Source organism: Chiloscyllium punctatum, chromosome 26 (genome assembly GCF_047496795.1).
Source record: "Chiloscyllium punctatum isolate Juve2018m chromosome 26, sChiPun1.3, whole genome shotgun sequence".
Lineage (NCBI taxonomy): Eukaryota > Metazoa > Chordata > Chondrichthyes > Orectolobiformes > Hemiscylliidae > Chiloscyllium > Chiloscyllium punctatum.
In genome coordinates this window covers 23,448,719-23,465,236 of record NC_092764.1, presented here as the reverse complement: position 1 = coordinate 23,465,236, position 16,518 = coordinate 23,448,719, and the positions used below count along the sequence as shown (strand labels likewise).

The following is a 16,518-nucleotide window of genomic DNA, read 5'->3' as shown; positions in this document are numbered from 1 at the left end:
GGCATCTGGATGGGTATATGAATAGGAAGGGTTTAATGGCAAGAAGGATGGGGTCAGATTGGGATGGAACAGATAAGTTGGACCTAAGGGTCTGTCACTGAGCTGTATGACTCTGACTCTATAACATAAAAACAATTGTGCCCATGAAGTTCAAAAGGGCAACAATTAACTAGATCTCAAGAAACAAAAATGTTGGTCAGAAGGAAATAAAACAAATACTGCTCACTCAGATTTTGAGCACTGATACTTTATTAAAAATTCATTAAAAACAACTACAGGGATTGGAACTCTGATTGATTGAGCAATGGAACAAGTTATAAATTCACCCTAATCACAAGAGATCAATCATTTTAAAAAAAAATAACTCTAGGACCTAATCATAAATCACATAAGACCACCATAAGACATAGGAGTGGAAGGAAGGCCATTCGGCCCATCGAATCCACTCCGCCATTCAATCATGGCTGATGGGCATTTCAACTCCACTTACCCGCATTCTCCCTGTAGCCCTTAATTCCTTGTGACATCAAGAATTTATCAATCTCTGCCTTGAAGACATTTAGCGTCCCGGTCTCCACTGCACTCCGCAGCAATGAATTCCACAGGCCCACCACTCTCTGGCTGAAGAAATGTTTCTGCATTTCTGTTCTGAATTTACCCCCTCTAATTCTAAGGCTGTGTCCACGGGTCCTAGTCTCAATTAGATTAGATTACTTTACAGTGTGGAAACAGGCCCTTCAGCCCAACAAGTCCACACCGACCCGCAGAAGCGCAACCCACCTATACCCCTACATTTACCCCTTACCTAACATTACAGACAATTTAACATGGCCAATTCACCTGATCTGCACATCTTTGGACTGTGGGAGGAAACCGGAGCACCCGGAGGAAACCCATGCAGACACAGGGAGAATGTGCAAACTCCACACAGTCAGTCGCCTGAGGCGGGAAGTGAACCGGGGTCTCTGGCGCTGTGAAGCAGCAGTGCTAACCACTATGCCACCATGCCGTCTCCTCGCCTAACGGAAACAATTTCCGAGCGTCCACCCTTTCCAAGCCATGCATTACCTTGTAAATTTCTATTAGATCGCCCCTTAATCTTCTAAACTCCAATGAATACAATCCCGGGATCCTCAACCGTTCCTCGTATGTTAGACCTACCATTCCAGGGATCATCCATGTGAATCTCCGCTGAACACGCTCCAGTATGTCCTTCCTGAGGTGTGGGGACCAAAACTGGACACAGTACTCCAAATGGAGCCTAACCAGAGCTTTATAAAGTCTCAGTAGCACAACGGTGCTTTTATATTCCAACCCTCTTGAGATAAATGACAACATTTCTTAATCACATTTCTTAATGACGCTTTCTTAATCACAGACTCAACCTGCATGTTTACCTTTACAGAATCCTCAACTAGCACTCCCAGATCCCTTTGTACTTTAGCTTTATGAAAGCTCTCGTACTCCATTTGCTGATGGGAGACATATCGTCTTAGTACATTTTCTGACAGGTCAGCATAGCATGTACACTGTATGTTAGCTGTAGCTGACCTGCAAGTAAGTATTTTTCATAAGTATTTTGCTGTGTCAAAATTAAAAAGTACAGAAAGTCAGAGGTATGTGGCTGTAATTAAATCTGGCTCACCTCCAAATATATTTAATTTGAAGCGTTGAAACACCAAGAAAATGGGACTAATTGCTTAGCTGTTTTCAGCAGTCAGCACAGGCACAATGGGATGAATGGACTCCACTACTATGTATCATTTGATGATGAGTTTGGCCAGAAATTAGCTGACAATGGGCATTAAGTGAAATAATATCGTTAATTGAATTTGATTTTAGTGAGACTGATCACAAATTAACTTGTAAATCTGCTGACAAAGTTGAATTGCTGTAATAACTACTGCAAAAAGTGATTAAGAAACACTTACTCGCTAATTTTCTGCAGCAGATCACAAGAGGACTGCCAGGTGATACGCTCAAGGTTTAAGAATCCTATTGAAAACCAATCCGACAGCAGGGTCTTCAATATTCCATTCATTTCCTGAGATTCAACATAATATCTGTGAATGAAAGTGACCACTTCAGAAGCTTAGAGCAATATTTATTTCTGATTAAACAATTCAGCAAAACCATGTAGACTGCCTTTAGGTGGCCCTGTCATCTCCATTCTCATTATTCCTACAACAAACAGCATTCAAATGTAGTATTAATCGACCGTACAGTTTGACTAATGGTCCCCATAAGATGCCATTACAATACTATATAAAACAGCAACTAATGGAACACTCAGATATAAAAAATTGCATTTTTATTTGAATATGAACAGATTGCACTGCTTCTTTCTAAACCAATATTTTAGTCATAGCTGAATAGGCAAATTTAGACAAATGCCTCTGGTTCCATGAGATCTGTATTCAAGATAGATTTTATTCATAAGCGTACAGACAATAGTGCAACTTATTTCAGGTAATGGCAATGTCCAGTGATGCTGGTCAGAAACACCTGTACGATAGAATCTTGGAAAACTCTACCAACTAGGAGGTCAATGTGAATAAATCACAAACATGGATCCATATGAGAGAATTACAAGCAGATTAAAGAACAGCATTTCATCTTTTTTCCTTTATATATCTTCATGTACATAACTAGGAATTTTAAAGATGACCCAACCGGAAATTCAATATATTTAATTAAAACTATTCAATGATTTGCAGTTCCACATAATATTCAAAGGCATTGCTGATAAACACAAATACTTACATTTATTTTGTGTTTTTCATGACTGCTAGATAGCTCAATGCACCTTAAAGTCAACAAAATACTTTTTGAAGTGTAGACTCTGTTGTCATACAAATAGGACACCTAATTTGCACTCAGTAAATGCTCCAAAACAGCAATGTGATAATGACTACATAAAATCTGTTTCTTGTCAAATTGAATAGTAAATACTGGCCATATAAATACTAATGAATAAATTCTGAAAATCAGGTGGCAGCACATTCTTAATTTTTTCATGATAACCCTGTGAACATTATGTTAGCAATGTCTCTGACCCCTTAAAAGAGTTGCATTATGTAACAATTTTCGAGAAAGGATTATAAGCAAAGGGAATGCTCCAAGCAGAGTTGAATCAAATTTTATGAATCTAGATAATCTGTTTGAGGTTATGAATTGGACACTAAGTTCAAAGTGGAAATGTGAATATCCACCTCCACTCCCTGTGCAGCGACAACACACCCCCTGCACACAATCTCTGGCTATGCATCTGCTGTTACTGCCGATATGCAAAACGTCAGTAAAATAGTCTATAATTATATTACTTACTGAATGTAATTTCAGGATTACAGTATGCGTAATTTTGTTAATTGCATAGTAGAAATTAAGATAATGCCAAAGTTTTCTCATCTGCTCAAAATCAGAGCTATATGTTAACCATGCTATTGTCATGTGTTTACTGCACAAAACAATCTTTAAAAGCTCCTTTAAGGAGATTGAAGAAAAATATGTCAGTTATTTCAAAACTTATAAGAGGTATAGTTGTGAAATTTATCAGTACTAGCTGAAAAGAAACAATAAAAATCTCTCAAACAAAAAAAAGAAATTTCTGGAAAAACCCAGCAGGTCTGGCAGCATCCGTGGAGAGAAAGCAGAGTTCATGTTTCAGGTCCAGTGAAACTTCTTCAGTTTTGAAGACTTGCAGAGATTTTCCAGCATCCAGAGTTTTGTTTTCAAATACAAATCCTTTGCTCTTAGACTGTGTTAGTTATAATTTCAGCAGAAGTGGATGTGAGAAATGTTTCTACATGAACTGGAGGGTTGTGAAGAAAGGTTTAGGGACCAGGGCTTTTCTCAATGCAGCGCTGAAGGTTGAGAGGTGTCTTGATAGAGGTGTTCAAGATGTTGAGAGACACAGATAGAGTGGATAGAAAAACACCTTTTACTACAGTGGAAATGTCTATCATGACTATGAGGGGGCATAATTTTCAGGTAATTGAAGGAAGGCTTAGAGAAGATGTCAGAGGTAGGTTCGTTACTCAGAGTGGTGGGTGCATGGAATGCACTGCCAGCACTGCTAGCAGAGTCAGATACATTAGGGACATTTAAGCAACTCTTGGATAGGCTCAGAGAAGATAGTACAATGAAGGGTATGTAGGTTAGTCTGATCTAAAAGAGTTGGAAAAAGGCCGGCACAACATTGAGGGCCAAAGGACCAGTACTGTGCTGTGTTGTTCTTTGTTCTATATACCAATGTTTTTTAAAAAAAGTCTGATAATACAATGATTAATTATAATCTGAACGACAGTTACTTCCAACAATATATAGTTTCTCTGACAAATATCTATAATGATCTGGTGAGATTAAAAATGCTACGTGGTTTGGTTTCTTTTTGCAGAGTTTATTGACCTATTCAGTCTCACAGCTCTGATTCAACATCTTTTGCCACTGCTGTTTCCCATTGAAATGTGCCGCCTTGATCACGACCCCATCATCTCCTAGACCATCCACAACCTCATCACCTCTGGGGATCTCCCACCCACAGCCTCCAACCTCATTGTCCGTAAACCCCGCACTGTCCAATTCTACCTCATTCCTCAGATTCACAAATCTGACTGCCCCGGTTGACCCATTGTCTCAGCCTGCATCTGTCCCACCGAACTCATCTGTTCCTACCTTGACACCGTCCTGTCCCCTTTAGTCAAGGAACTCCCTACCTACGTTCATGACACCACCCATGCCTTTCACCTCCTCCAAGATTTTCATTTCCCCGGCCCCCAACACCTCATCTTCACAATGGACATCTAGACACTGTACACATTGATCCGCCACGACTAAGGTCTCCAAGCCCTCAGTTTCCTCCTCTCACGACCAGTACCTTTCTACCAACACCCGCATCCGCCTGGCTGAACTGGTCCTCACCCTCAACAGCTTCTCCTTCCAATCCTCCCACTTCCTCCAAGCCAAATGGGTAGCCATGGGCACCCGGATGGTACCCAACAATGCCTGCCTGTTTGGCGGCTATGTGGAATAGTCCATCTTCTGCAGTTACACTGGCCTGTTCCTCCACTACATCGGTGACTGTATCGGTGCCGCCTCGTGCTCCTACGAGGAGGTTGAACAGTTCATCAACACCTCCCAGCCCGACCTCAAATTCACCTGGACCATCTCGGCAACCTCCTTCCCCTTCTTGGGCCTCTCCGTCACAGTTTCTGGTAACCGACTAACCACAGACATATACTACAAGCCCACCGACTCACACAGCTACCTAGACCACACCTCCTCTAAAATTGCCATCCCTTATTCCCAATTCCTCCACCTCCATTGCATCTGTTCCCAGGATGACCAATTCCATCTCAGAAAGTCCCAGATGGCCTCCTTCTTCCACGATTGCATATTCCCTTCCCTTGTGGTTGACGATGCCCTCCAGCGCATCTCCGCCACTTCACGCGCCACCGCCCTTGAATCCCACCCCTCCCAACACAAGGACAGAACCCCCCCTGTTCTCAGCTTCAACCCCACCAACCTCCGCATACAACGCATCATCCACCACCACTTCCATCACCTCCAAATGGACCCTACCACAAGAGATATATTTCCCTCCCCACCTCATCAGTGTTCTGAAAAGACCACTCCTTCCACGACTTCCTCGTCAGGTCCACATCCTCACCAGTGCACACCTCACTCCTGGCACCTTTCCCTGCCACTGCAGGAAGTGCCAAAACCTACACCCACACCACCTCCATTCAAGGTGCCAAGGGATCCTTCCACATTGGTAGAAGTGTAGGTGAATTTCTGATCAATGTCATCTACTTCATTTGTTGCATCCACTGTGGTCTCCTCTACATCGGGGAGAAAGGACATCTTCTTGCGGACACCCGCACCCACCAATCCCACCACCCCGTGGCTGAACACTTGAACTTCCCCTCCCACTCCATCAAGGACATGCAGGTCCTGGGCCACTTCTACCACCAAACCGTTACCACCCGACGCCTTGAGGAGCAACGCCTTGGGACCCTGCAACCACACAGGATAAATGTGGATTTCAACAGCTTCCTCATTTCCCCTCCCCCGACATTATCTCAATCCCTAGCCTCCAACTTGGCACCGGTCCACCACTGCTCCCTCTGACCTATCACCTTTTCCCTCACTTTCATCTACCTATCGCTTTCCCAAGTACCTCCCTCCAACCCCATCCTCCTCCTATTTATCACTCAGCTCCGACCCACAAGCCTCATTCCTGATGAAGGGTTTATGCCCGAAACAGCGATTCTCCTGCTCCTCAGATGCTGCCTGACCTGCTGTGCTTTTCCAGCACCACACACTTGACTCTATCTCCAGCATCTGCAGTCCTCATTTTTACTAATGTTCAAAGACCACCTGTTTTTTATAATCTTTACAACAGCATTAACAAACCATGACCTCTCTATGCACTGCTATCAACTGACAAACTAGGTTACATGCTGAAGCCTAAGATTGGGGATTGAATGAACAATTATGGATTACAGGGCAGAATCCTATCATTGAACAACAGTTTGTTTGGCGCATGTTGCAATGTCATCATACAAACACAACAATGCACAAGCATACTTATGAACCTTTTCCACATGGCAGGTATGTCTAAGAACAGAGGACACAAATTTATGGTGAGGAGTATATGGTAAAAAATATCTGAGCCAAAACATTTTTTTGGTAGAAATAGGGAATGCATTGTTTGAGATGATGGTAGTGACAGGTACTCTTCAAACATTTAAAAAGCAGCTGGATGAGCTCTTGAAATGCCAGGGCATTGCAGGCTGGTAAATGGGATCAGTATAGTTTGACGTTTGTTAGTTGGCACAGACATGTTGGGCTCATGGGCCTGTTTCTATGCTATGACTCTCTGACCTCAGTGCATGAGAGACTGAAACCAAATGAGAAAAAGCTGGAAAATCTCAGCAGGTTTGGCAACATCTGTAAGGAAAGAAAAGAGCTGACGATTCAAGTCCAACTGACCCTTTGTCAAAGCTAAAATAAGGGAGAAATAGGGAGGTATTTATTCTAGGCTGAGAGAAGGTGAGTCATGGCTCCAGAAGCAAAGGTAGCAATAAAGAGGTGATAATGACAGTGCATAGAGAGATTATAGGAAGATTAGGAGCTGTAAATGACCAAGACTGAAGCCAGTGCTAATGTGACAAAATATGTGGGGGATGGGTGAAGCAGAGGCAAAATGGAAAACAGCGGAGAAGGGTAGCAAAGAGGGAAGATGAGAGAATGGGGAGCGAGGGAAAGAGAGACAGTCAAGAATCGGAACAGTGAAAAAAAATTTTTTAAAAAAAGAGATAAATAAAATAAATGAAATAAAATTACGGAGCAGAATGAAAACAGAGGGGTTGAGATGGGATAATCATCTGATGTTGTTGAATTCAATGTTGAGACCGGCAGGCTGTAACGTGCCTAGTCGGAAGATGAGATGCTGTTCCTCCAGTTTGCGTTGAGCTTCACTGGAACATTGCAGCAGGCCAAGGACAGACATGTGGGCAGGGGAGCAGGATTGGGTGTTGAAGTGGCAAGCCACAGGAAGGTCTGGGACCTGATTGCGTACAGACCGAAGGTGCTCAGCAAAGCAATCACCCAATCGGCATTTTGTCTCTCCACCTTTTTCCTTTTTTTAGCTTTGACAAAAGGTCAGTTAGACTCGAAACGTCGGCTCTTTTCTCTCCTTACAGATGCTGCCAGTCCTGCTGAGATTTTCCAGCATTTTCTCTTTTGGTTCCAGATTCCAGCATCCGCAGTAATTTACATTTATTTATTATATGAAAGACGGAAGTCAGTTTGTAGCATAACAAATCTCTATGAGTACATATCTCAGCTGGCAAATATACTGCAGTTACCAACCTAAAGTGCAACTGCAGGTAGGAGAAAGCCTGGACTCCAGATGCTGGAGAGTCAGAGTCCCATCCTCGGAAGAAGCTTCGCAGTATGGTTTTCAGCAGGAGTGCAGATGCTGGACTGCAACCGTTGCTCTCAATGTGGTCTCCTCTACACTGGACAGACCGACCACCAACTCACAGGGTAGATCAAGGAATAGCTCTAGTCCACACGCACAAAACAACCACGCCGCCCTGAGGCAATACACTTCAACTCTGCCTCACACTCCCCCAAGGACTTGTAAATCCTGGGCCTCCTCCACCATGAAATCAAAGCCACCCACCAACTGGAAAAAGACCACCTCATTTTCTGCCTCGGAACCCTACAACCACAAGGTATCAACATTCACCAGTTTCTAAATCTCACCACCACGCATATCATCCCATATCAAAACCTCCAATTCGGTACTACCCTCTTGACCTTTCCTACCTGTCCATCTTTCTTTCCACCCATTCGCTCCACCTCCCATCACAACCATGTCCAACCTGCACCCACCTCGCGCCATCCCTCCTACCTTTCCCCCAGCCCTACACCACATCTCTCAGCCCCCTTCCCCCTCCATAGTCCTAACAAAGGGCTTATGCCTGAAACTCGACTCTCCTGCTCCTCAGATGCTGCCCGACCTGCTGTGCTTTTTCCAGCTCCACACTTTTTGACTCTGAATGCAGCCAAGGTAACAACATGACTAAAAGGATTGTAGCACCCTGCTTCATCAACAGTTTCAATCTCAGCATGGTATGCACAAATTAACAGAACACAAATATAACAAAACAGATTAGACAACATATACGTAGTCAATAACATTCTAAATTACTATTACTATTAACTATTACAAATAAATGCTCAAAATATTAAAACTACACAAGTGCTAATATGTATACCTACTTCGATTTCATGAATTTGAACAAACAAACAAACCTACACATGATAGAGAGTCGAGGAATAGGGAGAGAGAACAGTTAAATGCGTGGCTACAGGGATGGTGCAGGAGGGAGGGATTCCGATTTCTAATTAACTGGGGTTCTTTCTGGGGAAGGTGGGACCTCTATAAACAGGATGGTCTACACCTGAACCTGAGGGGCACCAGTATCCTTGGGGGGGGGGGGGGGAGAGTTTGCGAGTGTTCTGGGGGGGGGGGGGGGGGGTTTAAAACTAACTCTGCAGGGGCATGGGAACCTAGACTGTAGCTTTAGGGTGCAGGAACTGGAGTGTAGGGAGGTTAGGAACATGGCATCAATCTCAAAGGAGGGTGCCTGTAAACAGGAAAGTGGCTGGAAGTGTGTATACTTCAATGCAAGAGGTATACAAAATAAGGTAGGTGAACTTGCAGCGTGGGTTGGTACCTGGAATTTTGATGTTGTGGCTGTTACGGAGACATGGGTAGAACAGGGACAGGATTGGCTGTTGCAGCTTCCAGTGTTTAAATGTTTTAATAGGGTCAGAGGTGGGGATAAAAGAGGGGGAGGTGTGGCATTGCTGTCGTGGACGTCAAATACAGAAACGCTCCCGTGAGACTAATCAACGTATACGCCCCAGTGGGTAAGAGTGAACGGTTGGCCGTCCTGCAACAGCTTCCACTGCTGCTGGCTACGTCCAGGCCGGTCATTCTGGCCGGAGACTTCAACTGCATCCTTGATGCAGATGGACGATCCGGCGGGGGGGACAGTAAACCGGACGCTACGTCCAGGGCCCTGATGGAAACGGTCAAAGACGCCAAGCTGCACGACGTCTTCAGCGCCCCTGCAGATGGAGCGCAGCGTAGATACACCTGGTCACGGGCAGACGGGTCTATCCGCTCAAGGATAGATTACCTGTTTGTGTCCCGAACGCTCTCGGTCAGATCCACCGACGTCAAGCCGGTGTTCTTCTCTGACCACTGCCTCCTGCTGGCCGACTGTCACCTACAGGACGAACAGCGGGCGGGCAAGGGAACGTGGAAACTGAACACTAAGCTGTTGACCCCGGGAAACATCGAAGAGCTCAAGAGGGATTACGCAGGTTGGAGAACCGTGAAGCCCCTCTTTGAGTCTCCAGCGGACTGGTGGGAAACGGTAAAAGGGAACATCAAGAGGTTCTTTATCCTCAAAGGTGTCCAGGAGGCGAGAGAGAGGCGGGGAAAACTGTCCCAGCTCCAGGAAAGTATGCAGAACCTGCTCCTGCTGCAGACGATGGGGGTCGATGTCACGGAGGACCTCAAGGAGGTGAAGGGCCAGCAAGCCTCGCTCTTTGCCTCGGAGGCCTCCAGGATAATCTTCCGGTCCAGGGTCCGCTCGGTGGAGCAGGACGAGACGTGCTCACGTTTCTTCTTCCAGAAGGTGCACAAAGAGAGCTCCGTGCTCAGCAGCCTGAAGAAAGAAGATGGCTCGGTAACGTCATCTCAGGCTGACGTCATGAGGATCAGCAAATCCTTCTACGCCAGCCTGTATGACTCGAAGCCAACCGACAGCGCGGCCTCCCACTCGTTCCTGTCCTCTATCACGGAGGTCCTAGATGACGGAACACGAGAGAGGCTGGACCAGCCGCTATCTCTGGATGAACTGACCAAGGCCCTGGAGTCCTTCGAAAAGAATAAAACTCCCGGAAGCAACGGCTTACCGGTCGAGGTTTATTCCGCTCTTTGGGACTTGATTGGCCAGGACCTGCTGGAGGTGTATGTCAGTATGCTTCGGGCAGGTACCATGAGTGAATCCATGAGGAAAGGCATCATCATCCTCGTCTACAAGCGGAAGGGGGAGAGGGAGGAAATTAGAAATTGGAGACCGATCTCACTGTTAAATGCAGACTACAAAATCTTGTCAAAGGTCATCGCCAACCGGGTCAGGTCTGCTCTGGGATCGGTGATCCACCCGGACCAAACCTGTGCTGTACCGGGCAGGAAGATCTCTGAGAGTCTCGCACTCCTCAGGGATACGATCGCCTACGTGCAGGACAGGGGGGTGGACACCTGCCTCATCAGCCTGGACCAGGAGAAAGCCTTTGACAGGATATCGCATACATATATGAGGGATGTCCTCTCCAAAATGGGCTTTGGGGAGGGAATCGGAAATTGGATCAGACTGCTCTACACCAACATTGTCAGTGCAGTCTCAATCAATGGGTGGGAATCAGATAGCTTCCCTGTAAGATCTGGAGTCAGGCAGGGATGCCCCCTCTCACCCGCCTTGTTTGTGTGTTGCATAGAGCCATTTGCCGAATCCATCAGGAAGGATGCGAGCCTGAGAGGGGTGACTATTCCTGACAGCGGGGGCCTGCAGGTTAAGGCCTCCCTGTACATGGATGACGTCGCTGTTTTCTGCTCGGATCCGCTGTCCGTGCACAGACTCGTGTGCATCTGCGACCAGTTCGAACGGGCCTCGGGGGCCAAGGTAAACCGAGGCAAGAGCGAGGCCATGCTCTTCGGGAACTGGGCCGACCAATCCTCTATCCCCTTCACCGTCAGGACTGACCACCTGAAGGTGCTGGGTATCTGGTTCGGGGGGGCTGGGGCGTGCGCCAAGACCTGGGAGGAGCGGATCAGGAAGATGAGACAGAAACTAGGCAGATGGGGGCAACGGTCGCTCTCCATCGCGGGAAAAAACCTGGTCATCAGGTGTGAGGTACTCTCAGTATTGCTATATGTGGCACAGGTCTGGCCTATCCCCAGGACCTGTGCCGCCGCAGTCACCCGGGCCATCTTCCAATTCATTTGGAGATCAAAGATGGACCGGGTCCGAAGAGACTCTATGTACAAAGACCGGTGCAATGGGGGAAAAAACACGCCCAATGCCACCCTCACCCTGATGGCCACCTTTGTGTGTGGCTGCATCAAGCTGTGCGTGGATCCCCGGTACGCAAACACCAAGTGTCACTACGTACTGAGGTTCTACCTGTCCCCGGTGTTGCGAAGGATGGGCCTGGCCTCGCTGCCGCGGAACGCTCCGAGTAGTTGGACCGTTCCGTATCACCTGTCCTTCGTGGAGAAATTTATGAGGAAAAACACCTTTGACCACAAGTCCATCAGGAAGTGGTCAGCACGTAGCGTCCTTGAGACCCTTCGGGAAAAGGAGAGGGCAGATCCTGTCGAGCGGTTCCCTGAGCAGACTGTCAAAGCCATTTGGCAGAATGCCTCATCGCCAGAACTTTCCAACAAGCACCAAGACGTGGCTTGGCTGGTGGTGAGAAGGGCTCTGCCTGTGAGATCCTTTATGCACGCCCGGACTCTCTGCCGCACCGCACGCTGCCCTCGAAGTGGCTGCGGGGGGGACGAGACTGTCACACACCTCCTTCTGGAATGTGCCTATGCAGAGGAAGTCTGGAGAGGAATGCAGTGGTGCTTGTCGAGGTTCGTCCCGAGCAGCGCCGTGACGCGGGACTCCGTGCTCTACGGCCTGTTCCCCGGGACTCACACCGAGACGAACATTAACTGCGCCTGGAGGATCATCAACTCGGTGAAGGACGCTCTCTGGGCGGTCCGAAACCTGTTGATCTTCCAGCTGAAGGAGTTGACCCCGACTGAGTGTTGCAGACTGGCACATTCCAAGGTCCAAGACTACGTGTTGAGGGACGCGCTGAAGCTTGGGGCAGCTGCCGCCAAGGCGCGGTGGGGAAAGACCACCGTGTAAGATCGGCCTGCCTAAAGAAGAACAGGGGGCCCATGCGGACGTTTTTTTGGGCTCTGCTGATGCCTCAGCCAAATATATGTATATATACAAGATTGAAAAAATGCACAGGATTGTAAATGCAAATGACAAGGATAAAGTCGAATCTGTGTTTGTAAATATGGACATATGTATGGCATGATCCAATGTACAGACCATCAAATCATTTATGAATAAAGTATATTTTTGAAATTAAAAAAAAAATTACAGCGGTGGAAAGGACGATGGATGAAGATGGATGAGGTAGTTTGGGCTGAGGTTAGGAATAGGAAAGGTGAGGTCACCCTGTTAGGAGTTTTCTACAGGCCTCCTAATAGTCCTAGAGACATAGAAGAAAGGATTGCGAGGATGATTCAGGAGAAGAGTGAAAGTAATAGGATGGTTGTTATGGGGGACTTGAACTTTCCTGATATTGACTGAGAAAGCTATAGCTCGAGTTCGTTAGATGGGACGGTGTTTGTCCAATGTGTGCAGGAGGGTTTCCTGACACAATATGTAGACAGGCCAACAAGAGGTGAGGCCATACTGGATTTGGTTCTGGGTAACGATCCAGGCCAGGTGTTAGAATTGGAGGTAGGTGAGCACTTTGGGGACAGTGACCACAATTCAGTGACTTTTACTCTAGTGATGGAGAGGGATAAGTGTGCATTGCAGGGCAAGAGTTATAGCTGGGGGCAGGGAAATTATGATGCGGTGAGGCACGACTTAGGATGCGTGCCTTGGAAAAGTAGGCTTCAAGGCAAGGGTGCAATTCATATGTGGAGCTTGTTCAAGGAGCAACTATTGAGTGTCCTTGATAAGTATGTACCTGTCAGGCAGGGGGGAAAGGGTTGTGCGAGGGAGCCGTGGTTTAATAAGGAATTGGAATCCCTTGTTAAAGGGAAGAGGGCGGCCTATGTAAAGATGAGGCGTGAAGGTTTAATTGGGGCGATTGAGAGTTATAAGGTAGCCAGGAAGAATCTGAAGAGAGAGCTAAGAGCAGCAAGGAGGGGACATGAAAAGTCCTTAGTTGGTAGGATTAGGGAAAACCCAAAGGCTTTCTATAGATATGTCAGGAATAAAAGAATGACTAGGGTAGGAATAGGTCCAGTCAAGGATAGTAGTGGGAAGTTGCGTGTGGAGGCTGAAGAGATTGGGGAGACACTGAATGAATACTTTTCGTCAGTATTCACTCAGGAACAGGACATTGTTGCCGATGTGAAAACTGAGTCACAATTAATTAGAATGGACAGCTTTGAGGTATGTAGGGAAGAGGTGTTGGAAATTCTGGAAAGGGTGAAAATAGATAAGTCCCCTGGGCCTGATGTCATTTATCCTAGGATTCTCTGGGAAGCAAGGGAAGAGATTGCAGAGCCATTGGCCTTGATTTTTATGTTCTGGAAGAGCACAGCAGTTCAGGCAGCATCCAAGTAGCTTCGAAATTGACGTTTCGGGCAAAAGCCCTTCATCAGGAATTTCGAAGCTACTTGGATGCTGCCTGAACTGCTGTGCTCTTCCAGCACCCCTAATCCAGAATCTGGTTTCCAGCATCTACAGTCATTGTTTTTACCTCCTTGACTTTTATGTCCTCGTTGTCTACGGAATTGTGCCAGAAGACTGGAGGATAGCAAATGTGGTTCCCTTGTTCAAGAAGGGGAGTAGGGATAACCCTAGTAACTATAGGCCGGTGAGCCTCACTTCTGTTGTGGGCAAAGTCTTAGAGAGAATTGTAAGGGATAGGATTTATGAACATCTGGATAGGAATAATGTGATCAAGGATAGTCGGCATGGTTTTGTGAAGGGCAGATCGTGCCTCACAAACCTTATTGAATTCTTCGAGAAGGTGACTAAGGAGGTGGACGAGGGTAAAGCGGTAGATGTGGTGTACATAGATTTTAGTAAGGCGTATGATAAGGTTCACCATGGTAGGCTACTGCAAAATATACGGAGGTATGGCATTGAGGGCGAGTTGGAGGTTTGGATTAGGAGTTGGCGGGCTGGAAGACGACAGAGGGTAGTAGTTGATGGTAAAGGTTCATCTTGGAGTGCAGTTACTAGCTGTGTGCCGAAAGGATCTGTTTTGGGACCACTGCTGTTTGTCATTTTTATAAATGACCTGGAGGAGGGGCTAGAAGGTTGGTGAGCAAGTTTGCGGATGATACGAAAGTCAGTGCAGTTGTTGACAGTGAGGAAGGATGTGGCAGGTTACAGCGGGATATAGATAAGCTGCAGAACTGGGCAGAAAGGTGGCAAATGGAGTTCAATGTGGGTAAGTGTGAGGTGATTCACTTTGGTATGAGTAACAAAAAGATGGGGTACTGGGCTAATGGTCGGATACTTGGTAGCGTGGATGAGCAGAGGGATCTTGGTGTCCATGTACACAGATCTCTGAAAGTTGCCACCCAGGTAAATAGTGTGGTGAAGAAGGCATATGACGTACTGGCTTTCATTGGTAGAGGAATTGAGTTCTGGAGTCCTGAGGTCATGTTGCATTTGTATAAGACTCTGGTGCAGCCGCATCTGGAGTATTGTGTGCAGTTTTGGTCACTATAGGAAGGATGTGGAGGCACTGGAACGGGTGCAGAGGAGGTTTACCCGGATGTTGCCTGGTATGGTAGGAAGATCGTATGAGGAAAGGCTGAGGCACTTGGGGCTGTTTTCATTGGAGAAAAGAAGGTTTAGGGGTGACGTGATAGGGGTTTAGATAGGGTTGACCATGAGAACCTTTTTCCACGTATGGAGTCAGCTATTACGAGGGGCATAGCTTTAAATTAAGGGGTGGTAGTTATAGGACAGATGTTAGGGGTAGATTCTTTACTCAGCGAGTCGTGAGTTCATGGAATGCCCTGCCAGTAGCAGTGGTGGACTCTCCCTCTTTATGGGCATTTAAACGGGCATTGGATAGGCATATGGAGGATAGTGGACTAGTGTAGGTTAGGTGGGCATGGAGATAAACATTTTATATTTACAGTTAAGAATGCTTTGATATCACCATCTCAGCTTGCAGCAGGTTCGACAAATACCACTAGAAATGCGTTTAAAAAAAAACATTAATTTCTTTTGCTGGGAAATAAAGCGTGGCTGAGAAAAGGACCATGAACATGGCAGTGGAGGCCCAGTCTCTGGATTCATTTAAGAAAGAATTGGATAGAGCTCTTAAAGATAGTGGAGTCAAGGGTTATGGAGATAAGGCTGGAACAGGATACAGATTGGGAATGATCAGCCATGATCATATTGAATGGCGGTGCAGGCTCGAAGGGCTGAATGGCCTACTCCTGCATCTATTGTCTATTGTCTATAACATTGTATGCCCAATCACTTCACTAATGTTGCCAATCAATTGGCATTGTTGATGTAGGAAAAAGATGAATACAACTTTGGGGCGGCACAGACCCTGGTTCAATTCCACCCTCGGGCAACTGTTTGTGTGGATTTTATATGTTTTCCCCATGTCTGCATGGGATTCCACCGGCTGCGCCAGTTTCCTCTCCCAAAGATGTGCAGGTTAAGTGGACTGGCCATGTTGAATTGCCCATAGTGTTCAGGAATGTGTAGTTTAGGTGCACTGACCATGAGAAATATAGGGTTACAGGAATACAGTAGGGGGATGGGTCTGGATGGGATGCACTTCAGAGAGTCGGTATTGGGCCGAATGGCCTGTTTCCACACTGTAGGGATTCTTTGACTATCTTAGTGCAGCACTGAGTTTAATGGACACCAAGAATTTTATTAGCTTAAGATTACAAAATACCAAAATTGAAACTTCTACTTACCTTGATAATACAATGATTTGAGAAGCAGCAGAGATTTAGTAGAAAGATGCCAAGAAAAAGACTACATGTAGAGACTACAGAGCTTCAAGTTATTCTTAGTACAGAAGAGACAAAAGGAAAGTTTTATAAAGGCATTTAAAACATAGCAGGCTTTAAAAGAATAAATAAGAAATTATTTCAAACATGTGGTTGGTCAATAAATGGGAAACACAGATTTAAGA

General features: G+C 46.2%; 1 protein-coding gene across 1 annotated transcript in view; it reads right to left on the bottom strand.

The window, feature by feature from the left end:
* mlycd (malonyl-CoA decarboxylase) overlaps positions 1–16,518 on the bottom strand; it is a 48,308-nt gene that overhangs the window by 12,221 nt on the left and 19,569 nt on the right. The window contains exon 2 of the mRNA XM_072595946.1: positions 1,932–2,044. Coding sequence (XP_072452047.1) covers positions 1,932–2,044 — 113 coding nt within the window. The remainder of the gene's footprint in view (positions 1–1,931; positions 2,045–16,518) is intronic.